The following is a 20,138-nucleotide window of genomic DNA, read 5'->3' as shown; positions in this document are numbered from 1 at the left end:
TCAACATGATGAGGACGACCATAGCAACATGGGCAAGGGCCCAGTGATGGAGACCTGGACCACGATCAGGGAGTGTACCCATGATGTCTGGGAGAGCGGGATCTCCGCGACGACATTGACAGTGGTGAAGCTGGTTTGTGATAGTACTCAAGGGGATCCACGCCCAAAAATGGTGAAGGTGGCCTGAGCCACGGCAAAATTGGTTGGAGGAACGGAGAGGGAGGCTCGAAATAAGGCAGTGGAGTTGCAGCCCGGCGGTGCGGTGTGTGTATCTCGGGAGCGGGGGTGGGTGATAAGGGCAGCGCAGCCCTGCCTGGAGATGGACTAAGGTACCGGGTTTTAGCTCTGGCCTTGCCCCTCCCCAGCGGGGTGGGCACCGCCCCCTCTGGTGCTGGGGATCTCAGCCCCGTTGTCGGTGCCGCATGGGTAGCTTCCTCCGGCGCCAGTAGGCTCCATGCTGGTGCCCTTGCGCCGTCGGCGTTGGTGCCACGTGTGGCAGCGCTGCCGATTCCGGCGCTGGCACTCGCAGCGCCTTCCGTGCCGCTTGTTGTATAATTGGAGGCTCAGCCTCTGCCCCATGCGCTGCTGCGCTGCCGCTTTCATCAGCTCGCAGCTAGGGGCTCTGCGTTGCGCTCGTCCTGCTCGCTGGGACTGCCAGCGAGGATCGAGCCGGGGAGAGTTTCCTCCTCTTCTGCACAGAGGGGGTCAAAGAGGCTGCCTTCCTTTTATGCAACCCAGAGGGCCCTTCTGTGTGATGTGAGGCTTCTCCGGCAGCTCAGGCTGGAGGGCCTTATCAAACAAGATCATTTTGAGCCTCATTTCTCTGTCCTTCCTGGCCCTGGCTGTAAGCTTAGCGCAGTGGGAACACTTCTGGGTAACATGAGACTCTCCCAGGCAGCGAATGCACTCACTATGCCCATCTGAGGCCGGCATAGCCTCGCAGCATAACTGACACTTCTTAAACCCCGAGGAAGCCATCGCGGTGAGTCTTTACTGTTAACAGGGTACTTAGCCACTAATCAGTGCTTTCTAACCCAAAATAACATTCACGGCCTTCAGGGCAGCGGACGGCTTAACAGCCTTCTTGTCCGCCTCTCCTTCGTTCCTCTTCTCTCTGCTATCTAATATGCTCTTCTCTTTTTTTTTTTTTTTTTTTTTTTTTTTGTATAATAGTGACAAACAAACGAACGACACGTAAAAAACAACTATCTTATCTGTCTCTGGCTTTAGCCGGAGTGGATTCCATCTGCAGCCGATAGTGGCTGAGAAGGAACTGGCGGGGACCGGATTGCGCACATGGCTGGGGGTGCGCAAGGGAGCGGCGCGCGTCGGCGCATGCGCGATCCAATAGAAACTGCTAGAAGAATTCCGATCTGTGGCGCCGGGCGAGCCCGACACCTATTGTGGAGCACCCACGGGGACCACTCGAAGAAGAACATGTTATTGTGAATTTTAATAAAATCCAAGTACTATAATGAGAAGCTAGGCAATTCAAACTAGAAATAAGGCATAAATTTAACAGCGAAGGCAGAATGGAACAATCTCCATGTGTTGTGGTAGATTCTCCATCACTGGTAATTTTTAAATCAAGATAGGTTTGTTTGTTTTTGTTTTTTTTTTTTTAAAAAGATAGGCTGTCATTTAAAGTTAATTTTGGCATGACATAGGGCCCAAATTATACATACAGGTGGTCAGACTAGATTAGAATGGTCTTGAAGTCTATGAAACAGACAAGCTTAGCAGAAGCACGGAAGTTTTAAGAACAGAGATCACAATGATATCAATAGTTTGTGAATGGATGTATAGCATTTGGATAGAATTGAGTGGTTTCTTATTTTTGTGCAACATCCTTATGGGCTGCATATTAACACAAGCAAACCTATCCCCAAAATATCTGAGTAAACACACATTTTGTATTCACAAATACATAGAATACAAGTGTGCATATTTAAATACCATCATAAACTAAAATAACATTTTATTTTTCCTTAAGATAATGTCCACAGTATTCTTTAAATAATCCAAAATAGATATTTGGGGCAAATACTGTAACTATTTTAGAAAAAAAAAGTTGTGTTAATTTATATCCTTAATTTAGATTTAAAACATTGTTTTTATATAAACATTTGGAGGTGTTCTAGGACCAATTATCCCTGATAAGATACTTTTGCACAAAGGAATTCTTCAGTTACAATCCTCATGACAATTTCTTCCACTGATGCAGCTTGATCAGTTCAAGGTAGACGTTAATATTGGGAACTGTTGGCTCTGTATTTGTTCTTTCCCTAAAAGCAAACCATACTTTTGGGAACAGCCAGATGCACTGTATTGTGTCATCACTGAAACCTCATATATCAAGAGGTGTATACAATATATCCCACTGGAGCACCTAAGCTGTGAATTAGCAAACTCACTAAACCTGATCTTTATAATGAATCTTTAAATCCATTACTGAAGTCAAATACAAGCAAAACAGTATTTTCTTAAAACTGAAAAACAGTCTGTATTCTAAAACACAAAAGATCTGTACCAATTAAATACAGTATGGCAGAAATTGAATATAAATTACAGTTCTTTACAGTAAATAGTAAAACACTACATTCACCTTAATATACACAAAATGAAAAGAAATAACAGCAGCTTTTCGGTAAGGTCCCAGGTATCTTACTCATTCACTTGGCTAAGAAAAACAGGTACAGCAGGCCATTCATTTCACTCACTTTTACCACTTGTTACTTTACAGCTATCCCAGACATTGTACAGGCATCTACAATATGTACATGCGGAACAGCTTCCTCAAGAACTCACAAGCATTGTACATAAATCCCTCCATCATTTCCATTATTAAAATAGACTATACAGATTAAAAGTATTTTAGAACGTTCCATTTTAGCTTGATCATAACCAGTATATAACAACAGTGCAAGGTTTGCAGTTGTGATCCATTACTGCTCCTTTGTTTCTCCATTTGCCTAAAAGCCATTTTTAAAGGAAATAGTGTCCTCACTTCTTTGCAGCAATACTGTTTCCGCAATCCAGCTGCCTGGCTTGGGTTAGCATATAACATTCCAAACATACAGCCTTGGCACTGTTTGTATTTTCAATACAGTGCCAAGTCACCACAGTGGCAGGCCTCTAGGAAGACAAAAAATGAAGCAGTCAGATATTTCAGTGTATTTAACACAGGACATAAGGCAGCATCGTGCCCAGTGATTACAAGACACATGGCACCAAGCTAGTAGTTAAAACAAATGTTTACAATAAAAACAGGATATCAACAGCAAGTGGGTCAGTCTAATAAAAGTTCTTTGGTAATTAAGAACAGCATAGTGTAGATTTTTCAAATATGATATTACATCCTTTTACCCCCCAAAATAAAATATGTTTTTTTTGTTGTTGTTTAAAATACATCTCCCAAGTCATTGTGTAACAAATAGTCCAGTACCTCATAAGTATCTACAAATCTGTTTTAACTGTATTTTTAGTGTGCAGCCATATCTGCCTATTGGCAGACTAACTATAGATACACAATATATTTATATATATAATATATATTTTTATAAAAAATTAGAGAAGTAAGTCCATGACTCTACAGAGTGCACATTCAGTATGGACAGATGAAAACTGTACAGTGACTTTTAAAATCCATGAAGGGTTCTACACAGTAATGCGTGCAGCAAGTGCAAAAATGCTACAGTTTATTTAATCCAAGACTTCCTGTTCTCTTGTTTCCTAGAAAAAGACGACGCAGCTGCATCTCCTGACTGACAGAGGGGTGCTTCTCCTGCTTCAGAAGAGGAAGATGACCCTGGAAGTATGGAACTTTTCCGCTTCTCGGAAGATGCTTGAGATTGTGAAGTGCTACTGCATCTCTTTGTTGAAGCTGGTGCTTTACTGAGGCGCTCAGGACGAACAAACAAACCATGTCGTGGCTTGCAGTGGAAATACTCTCTACCTTTTACAGTTCCATCATGTTTCCCTTAAATGAAAATAAATACATGACATTAGTTTTCAGTACTTAGTCGTCATATGCAGTTACTATATATATATATGTGATGATTATCCCTAAAAATACTGAGTATTCAAGCTTGAAACTCTTGCTGGTGACAGCAGTACATGAATAAGCGGTGAAGCATTCTGAATAATGACAACACATCACACTAACTCTTAGGCTATGTCGACACTACAAGATAATATCAACTTTAAGTCATTTAGCTCAATTTTACCAAGTGCTTCTCTTCACTGTAAATTCCATTAGCTCAATTTATTGAGCACTAAAATGGACATAATATCAATATCATAATATCGTCAGAACCTGACAGGTGTAGCATTGTTTCGAATTTAAAATTCCAAATGAAGGGTAGTGAGGAAGTACCATGTCTCTAAACTGAATTCATTAGCCTCCAGAGGCGTCCCATATGTGCCCCACAATGCCACACAGTTCTCCACCCTGGCCTTTTCCATCTCCACTGCTCTCAGGTGCAGAGGAAATAGGCAACAGGAAGACCGTTTCAATTTGGCACCTGGAAGCCTTTGGCTATGGCATAATGAGATGTTGAAAAATCTTTTCTTTCTTTACTATTAGTGCAGCTGTGAGGTCTGTGGTTCTGTGTCTACCTCTGCTAGCTGTTTTTTTTCCCTGCACTGCTTGGCACCAGCTGCTGCCCCTCCTCACCCCCACCACGTGGCAGCTTGGCTATGGGTGGGGGTTGTGCTTGTGTGATAGGATGAGAAATTTCTTTCTAGCTGTTGACATTTTGTCTTGACTACCACATCTCCTCCCTTTCGTCCCGCGGAGGTGCCCCACATTCCTGAACCTTCCCTACATACTACATTTATCTCTTCCACCTCCTGCTGGAAAGCAAGAGCAAACAGTGTTTTTGTGCCCTTTTGCAGCTTGGTATCTGTGCAGATGCTATTGCAAAGCTACCATGGCCCCTGTCCAGTTTAAAACTACTGTGGCAAATGTTGTGCACTCCTTACACATTATGCTGTGATACATACAGAGCGTAAGCAGCTGCCAGAGCAATTAAGATTCTGATGAGAACATGGACATGCACATATGTGAAACATCAGAGAGGAGAAACGGAGATGCTGGCTGCACTCAATGCTTTGTACACAGTGGTTCAGAAGCCATGAAACAGGCTGGTGGGACTGTACTGCTCTGCAGGTATGGGATGATCAGCAGTGACTGCAAAACTTCTGCATGTGTATGGCCACTTTCATGGAACTTTGCAAATTGCTTTCCCCAGCCCTTAAAGAAAGCAGAATGGACCCTGTAGCATAGACTGATTAGTTAGAAAATCGACCTAAATCAGTGAACCTAACATCCTAGTATAGACCTGGCCTTAAGCTAATATAGTGATAAAGTACAACATTTATTCCCTTTTCAGAAGTAACTGGTATTGCAACATCACAATTAAATAATTTAGAAAACAAAAACTTCTTTCATTGTCTAAAAAGGTTCCAACACAATCTGAAATCTAGGTTGTCAATTTTTCTAAAAGAGCGTTAACTCTAAAGGTCTGTAGATGATTTCTATAAAGAGCTTTTGTACTCAAATGGCATTGCTTCCTGTTTTGCGCCAATGTTCTCATCAAAATGAAAGTTGTGCTGGTAAAATCAAGGTATAGTTTTAAAACAATTCTTTAAACACTATTCTGCTATTTTTCTCACAAACAGTGATCTTTGGCAAAGACAGCAGGCAGAATTTTAACTCCTCAGTGGCTGGTTGCTATAGCAATGGGCGGTGAATGATGAACTAGCAAAAAGGTTGCTTTAAATGTTGGCAGTTTTAAAAGGTTAAAGTTACCTCAACTTACCCCAGCTACAAAAAGAGTGGGAGGGAAGGGACAGACAACAAAGGGGAACCAATGACAGCCAGTATGACTTGAGGTGTCAAAATACTTTGCAAAAACCCAGAGAAACATAGTTCTTTGTTTAAAACAACTGTGAGCACACACAAAAATTAACCCTTCAAAAACAAACTAAAACCCTGTACACTTAAAGAAATATGCCACATTAAGAAGGATGAGTATATAAAATAGCCCAACTTCAAGACTGGTGTGATATTTTCCAACACAATTTACTCGTGGGGAAATTCACCATCACTCAGAATTCATGTTTCCCCACAGAAGATACATCTGCCAGAGAGTTTCTGCAGTTATGCCTTTTGCCCAACAGAGGTTGCTGTGGTGCCAGAACAGAGGGCAGCTGGCTCACCCAGGGTAGCAGCCAGCCACTGATAGGGAGAATGATAGGTGCGTCCTCACGGCACCCTGCCTGCAAGGACAGATGAGGAGGCAAAAGATAACAAGGGAAGGACAGACAGAACAGAGCACATAGGATTGCTCTCTCTCTCTCCGTGTGTGTGTGTGTGTGTGTGTGTGTGTGTGTGTGTGTGTGTGTGTGTGTGTGTGTGAGTGAGTGAGTGAGTGAGTGAGTGAGTGAGTGAGTGAGTGAGTGAGTGAGAGAGACACTGAGGTTCAGAAGGGCTGGGGTGGGGGGCAGACTTGGGCTGAAGGGAAGTGAGGGTGCTGGGACATATGGAAACAGGGCAGATGTACCTGGCTGAATGGGAGAGGATAGGGTTCAGCCAGGACCTTCATGGAGGAGAGTCCTCAACTCCCTAACAATCCCTCCTCCCAAAAAAGCCTGTTCTGTACCTCTGCCATCCACTCCCAACCACCATCTAGGTTCACTCCCAGGCTCCTGCCCACCAGTTACTTTCCTCTCCACCTCAGCTGCTCTGTTACCCAGGACTCCACCAAGCCTTTGCACTGCTTCTGACAATGTGGGAGATATTAGTTCTATATTGTAATTGAAATTAATTTTTATTCTAAGTTCTCTATGAATATGCTCAATAAAGAATCTATTTGCTAAAAAAACATTAACTGAATCATTTGTTGTCTGTATTGTTACAGACATTTGCTGACATGTACCGTGAAATAATTGAAACTGGTGTCATTGTAGTATGTTGTTTTGACAAATACCATATGCATATTTTCAAAACATTGTATACAGAATTTCCAACTTTTTTGCACAGAATTCCCTGTGGACTACTTAATGTGCGAATATACAGTATAAACATACATTATGCCAGAAGTTATAACTTACAGAACCTTATTTGTGGGCACTTACCCAACTGAACGCTTAATTCAATTCCAACCCAGATGCCAGGTGAAAAATCCACTGGTCCAACGTATCTTACTGTGCCAGTCTTATTACCTCCCACACACACTTGTTCTCCCATTGCCACCCAGCTAGGCAAAGTGTGGGTTTGGTCTGCAGAAGCACCATCTTCAGAGTCAGAAACATCTAAATGGTTCTTTATAATAAAATCGTTAAGGGAAGAATCAGGATATGTCTGACAATATGAAGTCTCTTCTACTAACACAGAAAACAGAGGGTTTTCAGTGGCATTTGACAGCTGGGAATCCACACCCCCAGAGGCCAGCTGGCCTAAGTGTATGCCCTCTTTGTAAGTGTTTTGTGATAAATCTGAGACACTGTCCATTGTAGCCATTGGTATTTCTTTCTTTTCATTAGAGGAACCAGTGGAACATAACTTTTGACCTACTGACTGGTCAAAGTCCTTTCCATCTTCAGCACCCATAAACTCTGTAAATGAATGATCTTCGAGAACATCTGACGTATGCTCAATCGTTGCTTTCCGGGATGAAAACTCAATTTTGTCTCGAGTGTTTCCGCTGGTTGAGGAATCTAAATGGGAACAAGAGCCAGCTCTATGTAAGTTCTCAGAGTTCTTCTCAGTGGCATTTCGGGATGGTGAGATCTCTTTTGCTAAGGCCCTGCTTTCTTTGAGTGGTGACACATGTATTTTATCTTTAGCTAAGCACCTTTCTGGAAGTTCCTTGTTCGAAGATCTCAAATCATATGCAAGACATGATCCTGAGTGATCACTGGAGTCCAAATCTTTCATCTGATTGGTTAGCTGGTCTGTGCTATCACTACAGGGAACAAGCATGTCAGATAGTGTAGCATTAGAGGCACTATGCGAAAAGTAACCACTAGTAATACTGCTAGTGGTGGGGCTGCGGGATACCTCTTTCTCAAAGACACGTGAAATCATGCTATCTGTTTTAGTGGAAAACCACTCTCTGTTCTCCAAGTTAGCATTGTAAACGCTGAAGTCAGCAAACTCCTCAGGTACATAAGGCCGAAAATTATGAAAACCCTGTGAGCCTGTCAGCTTCTGATTAATGGCCTCCAACTCACTGTCGTCTTCATCAGAGTCCTGCAAAAATTACAGTCATATGGGTTAAGCACTTTATGAAATACTTTCTAGATTAAAGTTTCAAAAAAAATGTTTTTTCATTGATTTGTAAGTACTGTCCCAAAGCTTATACTCTGTGACGGTCCAAATAAATTTGTCTCCTAAATATCAAAAATGAAGAAAAATGTTTACATCCTTTAAACAAAGTACAAGTCCTCTCTGAACAGCAATTAATGCCTGAGTAACTTACAGAAAAAGAGCCACTGAAAGTGCTGTCCTATCAATATTTTCTAAGATGTTCACTTTAATTAAATTAATGAAGTGTTCAAGATGTTTTAACCTCTGAATTTATATGTTCAGTAACTAGACCAGACAGTGAAATTTAACAAGTCATGTTCTAAATGAGTCACTTATTGACTACAAAACAGGTTTTTGTCTAATCAGGTTTCCGGAAACCATATACTATGTTAGAGTTCTTGTCAGGACAGGCAAATTATAAATGAATTCATTTCTGAGAGAGACGCTTTATGATAATTGCATCACAAAATAGACTTTAAAAGTTTTTAAAAAACTTGTCTACATGCTCAGTTAGTGTGCAGCAAACAAGGGCATGAATCCAAGTCTTGCACTAATCTGCCATCTGGACACAACCTGAGTCCTAAAGTGTGGCCTGCTATACTTTCTGTGATTCATACAAAGCCTCCTCTTCTACTCCTCCCACTGCCTAAAAATGCTTACATAGTAGACCCCTGACTTATGCAGGAATTTCATTCTCACAACCCCTGTGTAAGTCAAATTTCCCTTGCAAAGCAAGGGAGCAGGAAATTAACAAGGGCACCAGCCCTGGTCAGTTTCCTGGCTCCAGTGAGTGGAGGGTAGCTGGAGACCAGGCTAGAGCCTGGCTCCTGGCTTCCCTAGGCTTGCCAGAGCCATGAAACTGACCAGCAGCAGTGCTGGTCAGCTTCCTTGCTCCCACAGTGAGGCAGGGAGCTAGGAACCAGGTAAGCCTGGCTCCAGGCTCCCCTCTGCTGGTAGGAGCCAGGAAACTGACCAGCACATTGCTGGTCAGTTTCCTGGATCCAGCCAGCAGGGAGCCAGGCACAGCTTCTCCCAGCTGGGGGAAGCCACGTTGACTGTCTGCCCTGCCTCCTTCAGCTGGGAGAAGTCACGCTGGGTAGACAGCTGTGGCAACACAGCTTCTCCCAGCTGGAGGAAGCTAGGAGAAGCCACGCTGCCAGCCTGACTTCCCCCTCACTGGGGGAAGCCAAGGGATAGACAACTGCTGCAGCACAGCTGTCTGTCCACCCTGCTTCCCCCAGCTGGGGAAGCCAGCCAGCCAGAAAGCACAGAGTGGCTTCCAGTTGTGCTTAACTCGTGTTAAGGCAAGTGAAGCACAACTCAAAGTCGCACACTTTGGTGGTTTACTATAGGCTCAAAATAGAAAAGGAAACTCTCAGGAGAAAATTCAGAACATCTCAAAATAGTTTGGTTTTGTATTTATGTAAATATCTTACATATTTTACAATTTCTGCCTTTGAAATTCTTTTAAATTTAAGTCATAAACCTTCATCACGCACAAAGAACTGCATCACTATTTTAAGAGTTGCCAATGCATAATTTTTGTACAAGTGCTATTTTCACAGAGAAAAACATAGGTTGGTTGCCAGGAAACACAGACTTCAGCAGTGATGCGGGAACAATTTTGGAGTGGTGGCGCTGAGCTGAATTCAACTCCACAACTCTGTCTATGCCCCCTAGTCATAGGTGGCACTGGCAGCTGGGACCCTGCATGTGGGGCTGGTAGCCAGGACCCTGGGACCTGGAGACTGGCCAGGACCGTGCACGTGGGACCTGGTGGTGAGGCTAGTGGCTAAACAGGACACAGGCCCAGCCGCTAAGACCAGTTGTGTGAGGATGGCAGTTGAGCAGGACCATGCGGCTGGAAGTGAAGCCAGCACCCAAATCCCTCTATACAGGTACAGCACTCAAGCAGGATCCAGGCCTGGTAGCAAAGCCCCATGGGGAACAGCAGGGCCAGGGCTCAAGCTCATGTGTGAGGACAGCAGCCAAGTGGGACCTGGGGCTGGAAGCAAAGTTTCTGGGGGACAGTAGGGCCAAGCAGCTCAGACCCTAGACTACAGGGGCTGGTGGCTGGGAACCAGGGCAGCATGGGTACGCAGCTGGGATGCCCAAATCCTGAGGTGCTGCAGAACCACCCCTGCATTCCTACTTCCCATGCCTATGGATTTCAGAAATACGGTTTAAAAACATCAATATATTTGCTTCAGCAGATATAACAGATCTACAGTAATAGTGCTGGTCTTGCACCACAGAACATAAGTAACACTCCTCCAGTTGTAGAGCATACTTTTCTCGCACTGGAAAATACTCACAGTTTTAAAAATCCACATTGTAAAAGCGTGCACTTTATGCAATGATCTCTAACAATGTTCTTACAGTACTACTGCTGCAACTACAACACTAGGTCTAATTCAGTTTATCTAAAATGGCACCTTCTACCCACGTAATTTCTCATCCTTACACAACTGATGATCTCAATCAAAACATAAGCAAGTAATACATAAGCCTGAACCGATGCTCTGATCTAGCCAAACTCTTAAGCATCTGCTCTTAAGATGTCCTAATTTATGGCAGGGCTATGACAGTGACCTGATTTTCCATCCCTTATCTCAAGAGTCAACAGAGAAGTGAATCTGGGCCAAAATTTTTGCTTCTTTAATTATTTTCTTTGTTAATTGGATATTTTCACGATAGCATTCATCATAGTCTCCAAGCATCTCAAACATTAATGGCTTTATCCTCAATGCTGATGTGAGGCAGGGAAGTGTTATTAAACTCATTTTAAAAATGGGCAAAATGAGGCACAGTGATTAGAATGACTTGCCCAAGGTAATACAGGACATCTGTGGTACAGCTAGGAAGAAAACCAGTCTAACATGCCTTGACCCAAAAAAGACCATCCTACCTTTCCTCCAGTTTTCACTCGAGAGTGTTTAAGACTTTTTTTTTTTTTAAATCTGAACTTTGAGAACTCAGAAAACAAACTAAAACAATATATTTATTATTTCAGGTATTAATGCTGTGCCCATGACTATAGTATCTAAGCACTAAACATGGTACAGGTGGTATTTACTGCTAATGTCACTTACAGCCTGTTGGAAATACATTTTAAAATGAAGCTATGGAACTTGAGAAAAAGCATACAGAGCAACAATTTTGTTCACTTATGTTAATTTTATAAAGCAGCAAATCTCTCAAATTTCCTCAGATGCACATATTTGGAAGGCCATACTTAAGTATATTTGATTACATGTTTTTTATAGCAAGTTTGAATTAGAAACTAGCCTATACCATCAATAAAACAAAAACCAAAAAGGGAATCCCCACAGAACATGCCTTCTACTGGAGCACCAGCCAGATGCAAGGAAAGCAAAGGGGCCTGCAGCACCAAAAACAGATTCAAGAGAAATGGTACGCAGCATGTGGCAGCAGAATTAAGAAAGATGGGCAAGCAGCAAAGAGGGGAGCAGCAAAGGCACAGGGATTCAGAGAATGAGAAGTGACAACACAGCAAAACTGATATCTTGCCGATGTAAGAAGTCTTCTGTACTCTCCCTGTATTCAGCAGAGCTAAATGCAAATATCTGAAAGCAATAAAGCTCTTAATCTAGGGGGTCACAAGTAGGCCTTAGACAACCAGCTACGGTTTACTACTACGAACTGCCTAACTAATAAATACAATTTATTATAGGTTGAACCTCCCTAATCTGGAACTCTCTTGTCCAGCAAAATCTGTAATCTGGCATGATTTTGGTTAGCTGGATGACCACTTATGTGTGTGGCCAAGTCTTCTGCGATCCCATAAAGTTTGTACACAGCCAGCAGTCCTGCCTCTCAGTGTTCTGTGCTCTTATTTCGCTGTAATATACCCCTAAACGTCTTCTAACAGCCCAGTAAGCAGTGAAAGTTTTGGTAATGGGCTAGATAATATTGACTTTCTGTGGTCCAGCAAATTCTCTTGTTCGGCACCCATCAGCCCCCAAGGGTGCTGGACAAGAGAGAGGTTCAGTCTGTAATTTCAAACAAGACACACGTTATTTAGTGGTTATGCCACTGGTGCTTTAAATTTAATATTCATGGCACCAAGTTTATTGCCCACTACAGGTATAAGATCTGCTGGAACAAGATTAGAAATGTAAATTGCAAAACATTTTGAAATGCCCACGCAATATTAAAACATTTAATCTGATCTCATTTCACACCCGAAACGTCTTGCTTCACATACATACAATATATAGATGATAGCCTATGATTTAGATTTAATGCCATACTTCCTTTCTTTTTGATGACCGAGGCCAAAAAATTAACATTGTCATCAGTGGTCCAAGGTCTATTTATTTTCCAATGTTATGAAAGAAGGTTAAACAAAATAAAAAAAAATACCCACCACAGAATGTAAGAATTGTTGAGCCAGGCCAATCAAATATCATGTAAAATATTTTAAAATATGTAATATTTTACTCTAGTTAAAAAACAGCTGTCCATTTTGTACATACACATTCAATCTTCATTTAGAATTCTTGTTGTTCACATGTAGTCGAACCCGTCAAGATGTCGCTGTTGTGTCACATCAAATGTGACACTCAGCTCTTCAGATTCAGGAATATTGTGCCTACTGCCAGATTCTTTTAGAATTGCAAACCTATTTACACCAATTGAGGACCAGGACATGTTAATTACACCAGTTTACGGGTGACAGAGGAATCAGTCAGAGTGCTTCTTGAAAGCTGAGAGTCTTCAATTTCAGTCACGTGTACAGGGTCTGATTGGCTGAAGTTTAGTGGAGTGGGTTAACGAGCTATGAAGCCTACCATAATACAAACATTGCAACCGTCCTGGGATCCCAGCTTAGACAAAGGTTTGTTTCAGTGAGGTTTAGGCACATCTCTATTTGAAAGATTTAGGTTAAGTTTACACAACCAAGTTTTGTCAATGAAACTTTGGTTTGCTTGGGAGCGTCAACCTAACAAAAATCTCCAGAGGGCATTTACACTTGCTCCCTCTGTCAACAGACTGTGTCTACTCTGGGGCATCGTGCTCATCAAAAATGTGAGCGATGCACTGTGGATACGAACCCTGCAGGGCAGCGCTGATCCCTGTACGTCTTCTGAGTTCTCCCACAGCTTCCCTTAGCTTCTGGGAATGGCATCGAGTAGCTGTGTGAGCTCTCTGTGCTGAGAAATGTCAAAGCAGCACAACAGTATCTCCCCACCTATCCCCCCTGCAGCAGCACTGTCTTCCCAATGCAGGACAGAACAGGAGCAGTCCAATGATTTGCTCTTTGCTGCCCAAACAGAGTAGCACACTCAGCTGTCAAACAATTCGCTGAGCTTTGGAAGGGCAGGCGCCCATGCTTGCAGGGCAGCAAAGATCAAAACACTGAATAGAGCCAAAGGGTAGGCATTGCTGGCTACTGGTGGAAGCCAGTTCTTTTGACAAACCAACAAATTCTACACCAGGAGTGAGGAATCGCCCTCCCCCACAATCCAGATCCAGCCCACTGCTTGTGTGGATCCAGCCCCCAAGGCTCAGAGCTTCACTTTGTTGCCTTTCATTTGTCTGGCCAGCAACTGATCTTTTTCTTATGTGGGTCAGTGGCCCTCCCAACCCAAAAAAGGTCCCCCACCCCTAGTCTCCACTGACTATTTGTTGACAATACAGGGAGGAGAAAGAAAAATGTCTCTCACAGGGGTCGAATTTTTTCCCAACAAAAGTCACACTGAAATGTTTACATGCTCACTGTTTTGTCCACACAAGGCAGTTTTGGCAACAAAACTTGGTAACGTAGACATGCCTTTCATCTAGCCTGGGAGCCCACCCACCGGCATAGACCTCTTGTAGCTCAGGCCATTTTACTTCTACTCTCGGAAGCTATATTGTTATGAAGTTAGTAGGGTTGCAAATTAAGTTATTTTAATCCCTATGGATTACACATTTTTCTAATGTACTCCTAGAGTTTTATCCTGCCTCTCTTCCCTTCACGGTATGCAAGCCAATGACTCACAGGTCACAAGTGCTGACTGCTGACACAGACCATGCTGTGGACCTGTACCACGATGTAGAAAAAATAAAAATTAGCTACTGCCCATGAACAGCAGCCACTTTTCAAATGTAAACGCCACAAGGCTAAATCTACATCAGGGTAAGAGCCTATGAAATTTAATTAAAAACCCATACAGACAAAAAACATACTAAAGCTACACTGTCTGAATGAAAGAATCTACATAACAGCAGGAATTTTTGGCACCACACTTTAAGGGCTACAGGACTGCCAATCCGCAGACCTCCCAAGGTCCCTTCCAGCCCTCAGATTCTATGATCCCCAGCCCCCAGTCTTCAGGTTTTGAATTCGCATACCAACTTTAGAGTGAGGCAAATGTTAACAGCCAAGTCCTATGGCAACACGTGCCATACAAAAATGCTGAAACACCTGTCATAAAAGCTTTGCTAGTGGGGGAGGCATTTAAAAATGTAACCAAAGTGAGTGAAAAATAAATAACTTACAGTCTAAAAATAATAAAGAGCAGTTGCCTGTTGATTAAGAACTGCAATCTTACTTTAGCCACAGCATTTCAACATCAGGCACCTTGAAGTTTCCACCATTAAATGCAAGGTAACTTACACCAAATGGGATCATGCCATTTACTTTGATGTACAGTCACAAAATCTGAGTAATGTGTACAAGTATACCAGAAAGATTTCAACATAGCTTGCTAAACGTACCTTTCATCTATTTCACCATTTGCATGCTGCAACCCTTAAAACTGATTGTTTTCCTTGTCTGATAGGTGATACGTGACTGATCAGAGAATCGAGTTATTGCAAATTGTATATTATATTCACAGATAGGCACCCATGCATTATAATAGCCAGTTTAAAATTAAGAAACACCAAATGTACATCAACTTCCCCCACTTCTTAACTGTCCACGAAAGGGCCTTAAACCCACCACCAGGCATTATGACAGAAACAGATACAAACTTACAATCTTCTCTTCATGTATGCTATTGTTTTCTACAGGCATGCTGCTGGCATTACTTCCTGAGGGCACAACACAGCCAGCGCTATGTACCTGAGGTGAAGGCATGCTCTGAAAATGTTAAGACACACGACACGTCACACAAAGACGACACTGACAGCTGAATACAGTATTACACTCATGCAAGTAAGAAAGGAACAAGGACATCTCACTAAGTGGAACACATAGGCAGACCACATACTGTACCATGGTTCAAGTTACTACAGTTAAGAAATTTATGCAATCTTCAAAATGATAGTTTAGGTTAGAAATAAGGTGTCAGTCACAGAAATCCTAAAAACACCACTTTTAAAAATAACGCTGTTTTATCAAAGAAAAATATTCAAGGGATTTTTTTTTTTTTAAACAAATTAAAAATGAATGTCATTGTTGGGGGGGGAAAAAGGACCCACACACACACTATACAAAAATACTTAACAAAAAAGTGAAACTTGCTAAGTTCCAGTGAAAGATAGCAATCCCTGAAGCACACACTAATCATTACCAACACAGGATCACAACATTTTCATGCTATGGGTACATGCTACAAACCATTTACTAAGTACTGCAAAGTTACTCTTTATTCATGAATAAAGAACGATGCAGAGTTTTGCTTTACTCAAAAAAAAAAAAGTGTTACCTGTTGGCTAAGTAGAGGTCTGGTTTCGAGAGGGATCTTTCTTTTATGTTCCTCTTTTACAGGCATTAAGGGTTTGAAAAACTTTGGTGGCTGAGGAGAAAATGCTTTAAATGGGCTGGCTATTAAGGCATGTGGATTTTCTGATATACAACCTAAGGGAAGAACAAAAACATAGTTATTCAGTTGTGTGGAGCCACTGCACCGTGTTCTTAAGCGCAAACAGAATAATGTAGAATCAGGCAAGGTCAAACAGCATGTTAGAAAAACTTGTGCTTACAAAAAGAGCAAGACCGGCCCAAGTAGGAGATGGCAGAGAGCTTCCAGGGGGGAAGGACGGAGACAAGGATTGTTCCAATTTGGAACAGGCTCATGCACAGGACTGTAGATGCTACTGGCTGGTGCAGAAGCTTCCCTTCTTCATAGAATACTAGAACCGGAAAGGACCTGGAGAGGTCATCAAGTCCAGAACCCTGCACTCATGGCAGGACCAAGCACCATCTATATCAGTGTTTCCCAAAAAGTGGAAGTGAAAATAAGGGTTCCGCAAGAAATTCCCTGTGGCTCCGGAGCTGCGTGTGCTCTTTAGAAGTCTTTGTGCTCCGGATGCTGTTGTCACTCATCTGCAGCTCCCTGCCCTGCTGCCACTGAAAGAGTAGAACTAAATTTAATTGATTTAATGGCCAGCAGAGCAGCAGGAGGGATCCAGCAGTTAAACCAATTAAATTTAGTTTCACTGTTTTAGTGGTGACAGGGCAGGGCGCTGCAGACAGCCCCTCACTCACCCTGCTACTCGTCCCTACAAGCTGCATGGCTGCCATGCACACAGCTACCATGGCCTCAACTCCCTGGCCACAGTAGCTCCATGCTGGGCCAGTTCTGCCTCTTCTTGGCCCCCTTGCAGGGCTGGATTCAGAAAGGGGCTTTGGTGCTGCGGGGGCTCCAGGCTGTAGCTGGTACAAGCCCTGTTTTCTGGGCCAGCCCTAGTGTGGGTCGGGGGAGGCAGCTTGGCACATTGCCATTCCCTCCCCCTCAGCTGTGTCCCCAAGGAGGGAAGTCCTGCTACCTGAGTGGCCACACCCCTCTGGCCCCCACCAGCAGAACACTTCCACGCCAGCCTTCCTTCCACTGGGCACATGTGGCTGCCCGGTGTAGGCTCCCCAGCCACTGACACAGATGGGTTAGTTCCAGGGGCTTGTTGGGGTTGAAGCAGTTTAATCCTGGAGATGGGGGTGGGTTTAGGCTGAGAGGGGTTAAGCCTGAGGGTGGTTTGCAGGATGAGGGGTAACATTTGAGGATGGAGGGCAGATTTGGGGGCTGAAGAGGGAAAAAGCCTTGGGTGGGTTTGGGGGCTGAGGGGAGTAGAGCCTGGGAATGGGGTCCACAAAATTCTTTCAAGTTTAAAAGGGTTCTGTGGTCAAATAAAATTGGAAAACACTGATTTACATCACACCTGTTAGATATCTATCTAACCTATTTTTCAAATACCTCCAGTGATGGAGATTTCACAACCACTGTAGGCAATTTATTCCTTTGCTTAGTCAACCGTGGTGCGGTTTAAGCCCATTGCTCCTAGTCCTATCCTCAGAGGCCAAGTAGAAAAATTTTTCTCCCTCCTCCTTGTAACCCTCTTTTAGGTACTTGAAAGTTGAGATCATGTCCCCTCTCAGCCTTCTTTTTTCTAAACGAACCAATTTTTTAATCTTCTCTCACAGGTCATATTTTCTAGACTTTTCATCATTTTAGTTGCTCTTCTCTGGACCTTCTCCAATTTCTCCACATCCTTCCTGAAATGTGATGCTCAAAACTGGACACAATACTATAACTGAGGCTTAATCAGCACAGAGTAATATGGAAGAATGACTTCTTGTCTCTTGCTCACGACACTCCTGTTAATGCACGCCAGACACCGTTTGCTTTTTTTTGCAACAGTGTCACATTGTTGACTCATACTCAGCTTGTTGTCCACTACGACGCCTAGATCTCTTTCTGCACAACTCCTTCCTAGGGAGTCACTTCCCATTTTGTATGTGTGAAACTGATGTTCCTCCCTAAAAGGAGTACGTTGCATTTATTCCTCATTGAGCTTCACCTTATTTTCCTCAGACCATTTCTCCAGTTTGTCCAGATCATTTTGAATTCTGACCATATCCTCCCCAAAGCACTTGCAACCCCTCCCAGCTTGGCATCATCTGCAAACCTGATAAGCATAACCTCCATGCCATTATCTAAATCACTGATAAAGATATTAAACAGAACTGGGTCCAAAACTGACTCTTGTGGATCCCACTTGTTATTCCCTTCCAGTATGACTGTGAATCATTAATAACTACTCTCTGTGAATGGTTATCCAACCATTTATGCACTCACCTGATAGTAGTCCCATCTAGGTTGAATTTCCCTAGTTTACTGATAAAGCATTTGATACAGTACCACATAACCTTACTAAGTCTAGGTCAGGGGGTCTCCAACTGAAATAGTGAGAAGAGCCATTTTTTTCCAAAATCAATACTTCAAGAGCGGCAATGTATGGGAATATGAGAAAGTCCTTAATAAATATATAAAAAATAATGTCAAACCATACTTTCCGTAACCCCCATTTTAAGAACAGGGCGCACACAGTGATTTATACCAGTTAGAAAGTTAAAATACCCCCATTTCAAGGTTTAATCCCTCCAGCCCCAAACCACCCCCACCCACCTCCAGATTTAACCTACCTGAGAGCATGTGCACAGCTCTCTTTCATCGTCACCACCTCCTCCCCCATGCTGCTTCCCCTGCCGCCACTGACTCTGTGCAACGCTAGCTGGCTCAGCCGCCCCTCCCCGAAGCTTTCCTGCAGACTTCCCCCATGTACACGGTGGGCAGCTCCCTGCCCTGCAAGCCTTCTCCTCCAGACTCCCTGCCTTGCTGGCTGATTTCTGCAGAGTCCCCAGTTCTGCCGGCTTTCTCCTCTGGGCCCCCAGCCCTGCCAGCTGATTTCTGCAGGGCTCCCTGCTGCAACTCACTGCTCAAAAGCTCTAGTGGCTGCTGCCGCTTAAACAAAAAAAACCCTTAAATCCAGTTTAACCGGCGGCAGCCTCTAGAGCTGCAAGAGAAGTCAGCAGCGGCAGCACTCGGAGCCGCAGGTTGCCACCTCCTGGTCTAGGTCTACCATGTCCACTGCTTCCCCCTTTGTCTACAAGGCTTGTTATCATATCAAAGAAAGCTATCAGGTTGGTTTAACATGATATGTTCTTGATAAATCCATGGTGTTACCTATCACCTTATTATGTTTCAGATGTCTGTAGATGAATTCCTTAATTATTTGCTTTCCTCATCAGTCACAAGAGACTATTTACAAGGGCACTAAGGCACGAGGTCCACTGAAGATGAGAAGACACCACTGACTCTTGCTATGCAAGGAAGGCGCTCATACAACCACTGCAGGTGGTAAAAGGAACTGAGAGTGCACAGGACTAGTATAGCTAGTATACTGTTGCATGTGAGTTCCACTCCAGGGCTGCCACAGCCAGCCGCAGATTCCACTCAGGCAAAAATCTTTGGTAACTGTACACATGGGTATGCACACACCCGAAAGATCATCAACATGAGCAAGCACTGAAAGAAAAATCACAGTGATCAGATCTTTTCTCCCTCTGTCTCAGTGTTCCCCTTCTTGGTCCCGCATGCTGCTCCATACTGGCACGAAGCATGAATTCAGACTATGTAAAAGAATCATTGTAGACCCAAATATAATTTAAAATGAGCTTATAAGCATGTGTATCTCTCTGCCCTGCTCTGTACTTTCAATGGAATTCATACCTGCATTCCCCATTGGTAACAGTTTGTTACAAACAGGTTCAAAGAAAATATTGTTGATGGGATATACATACTGACACACAAACAGTAATCAACCAGAACAACTATGGAATCAGTTTTAGTTCTGAATTGATCATTCCATGTAATTCATGCCATGGCAACTAAAGTTTTTTAAATGTACAAAATAAAGAAACCCTTTTTTGTTCTTTCCTACTTTATTTTGGTTCTCACTTCTTTTGCCTCTTTAAAACACTTGTCTTCTCTTTTTCTTCCTGGCCGTTGCCTTCCTCTTTTTTTCCTCCCTGCTTCTATACTGTACTTTTCCAAAGTATTGGCTCTGAGAACGGCACCACTTTAAATCCTGC

General features: G+C 43.1%; 1 protein-coding gene across 6 annotated transcripts in view; it reads right to left on the bottom strand.

Moving 5' to 3' along the window:
* Nucleotides 1-1,343: 1,343 nt before the first annotated feature.
* KIF13A (kinesin family member 13A) overlaps nt 1,344-20,138 on the bottom strand; it is a 220,233-nt gene continuing 201,438 nt past the window's right edge. For 3 of the 6 annotated variants that reach the window (XM_074987602.1, XM_074987603.1, XM_074987605.1), the window contains 4 exons: nt 15,976-16,127; nt 15,303-15,407; nt 7,141-8,257; nt 1,344-3,979 (listed from right to left, as the gene is read on the bottom strand). In XM_074987602.1, the coding sequence (XP_074843703.1) occupies nt 3,699-3,979; nt 7,141-8,257; nt 15,303-15,407; nt 15,976-16,127 (1,655 nt within the window). In that variant the 3' untranslated portion in view covers nt 1,344-3,698. Of the gene's footprint in view, nt 3,980-7,140; nt 8,258-15,302; nt 15,408-15,975; nt 16,128-20,138 lie in introns of those variants that run through there. The other 3 variants (XM_074987607.1, XM_074987604.1, XM_074987606.1) reach the window with 2 other exon arrangements.

The sequence above is a fragment of the Carettochelys insculpta genome, chromosome 2 (genome assembly GCF_033958435.1).
Source record: "Carettochelys insculpta isolate YL-2023 chromosome 2, ASM3395843v1, whole genome shotgun sequence".
Lineage (NCBI taxonomy): Eukaryota > Metazoa > Chordata > Testudines > Carettochelyidae > Carettochelys > Carettochelys insculpta.
The sequence above is the reverse complement of the archived record's forward strand: the minus strand, read 5'-3'. Positions and strand labels throughout refer to the sequence as shown.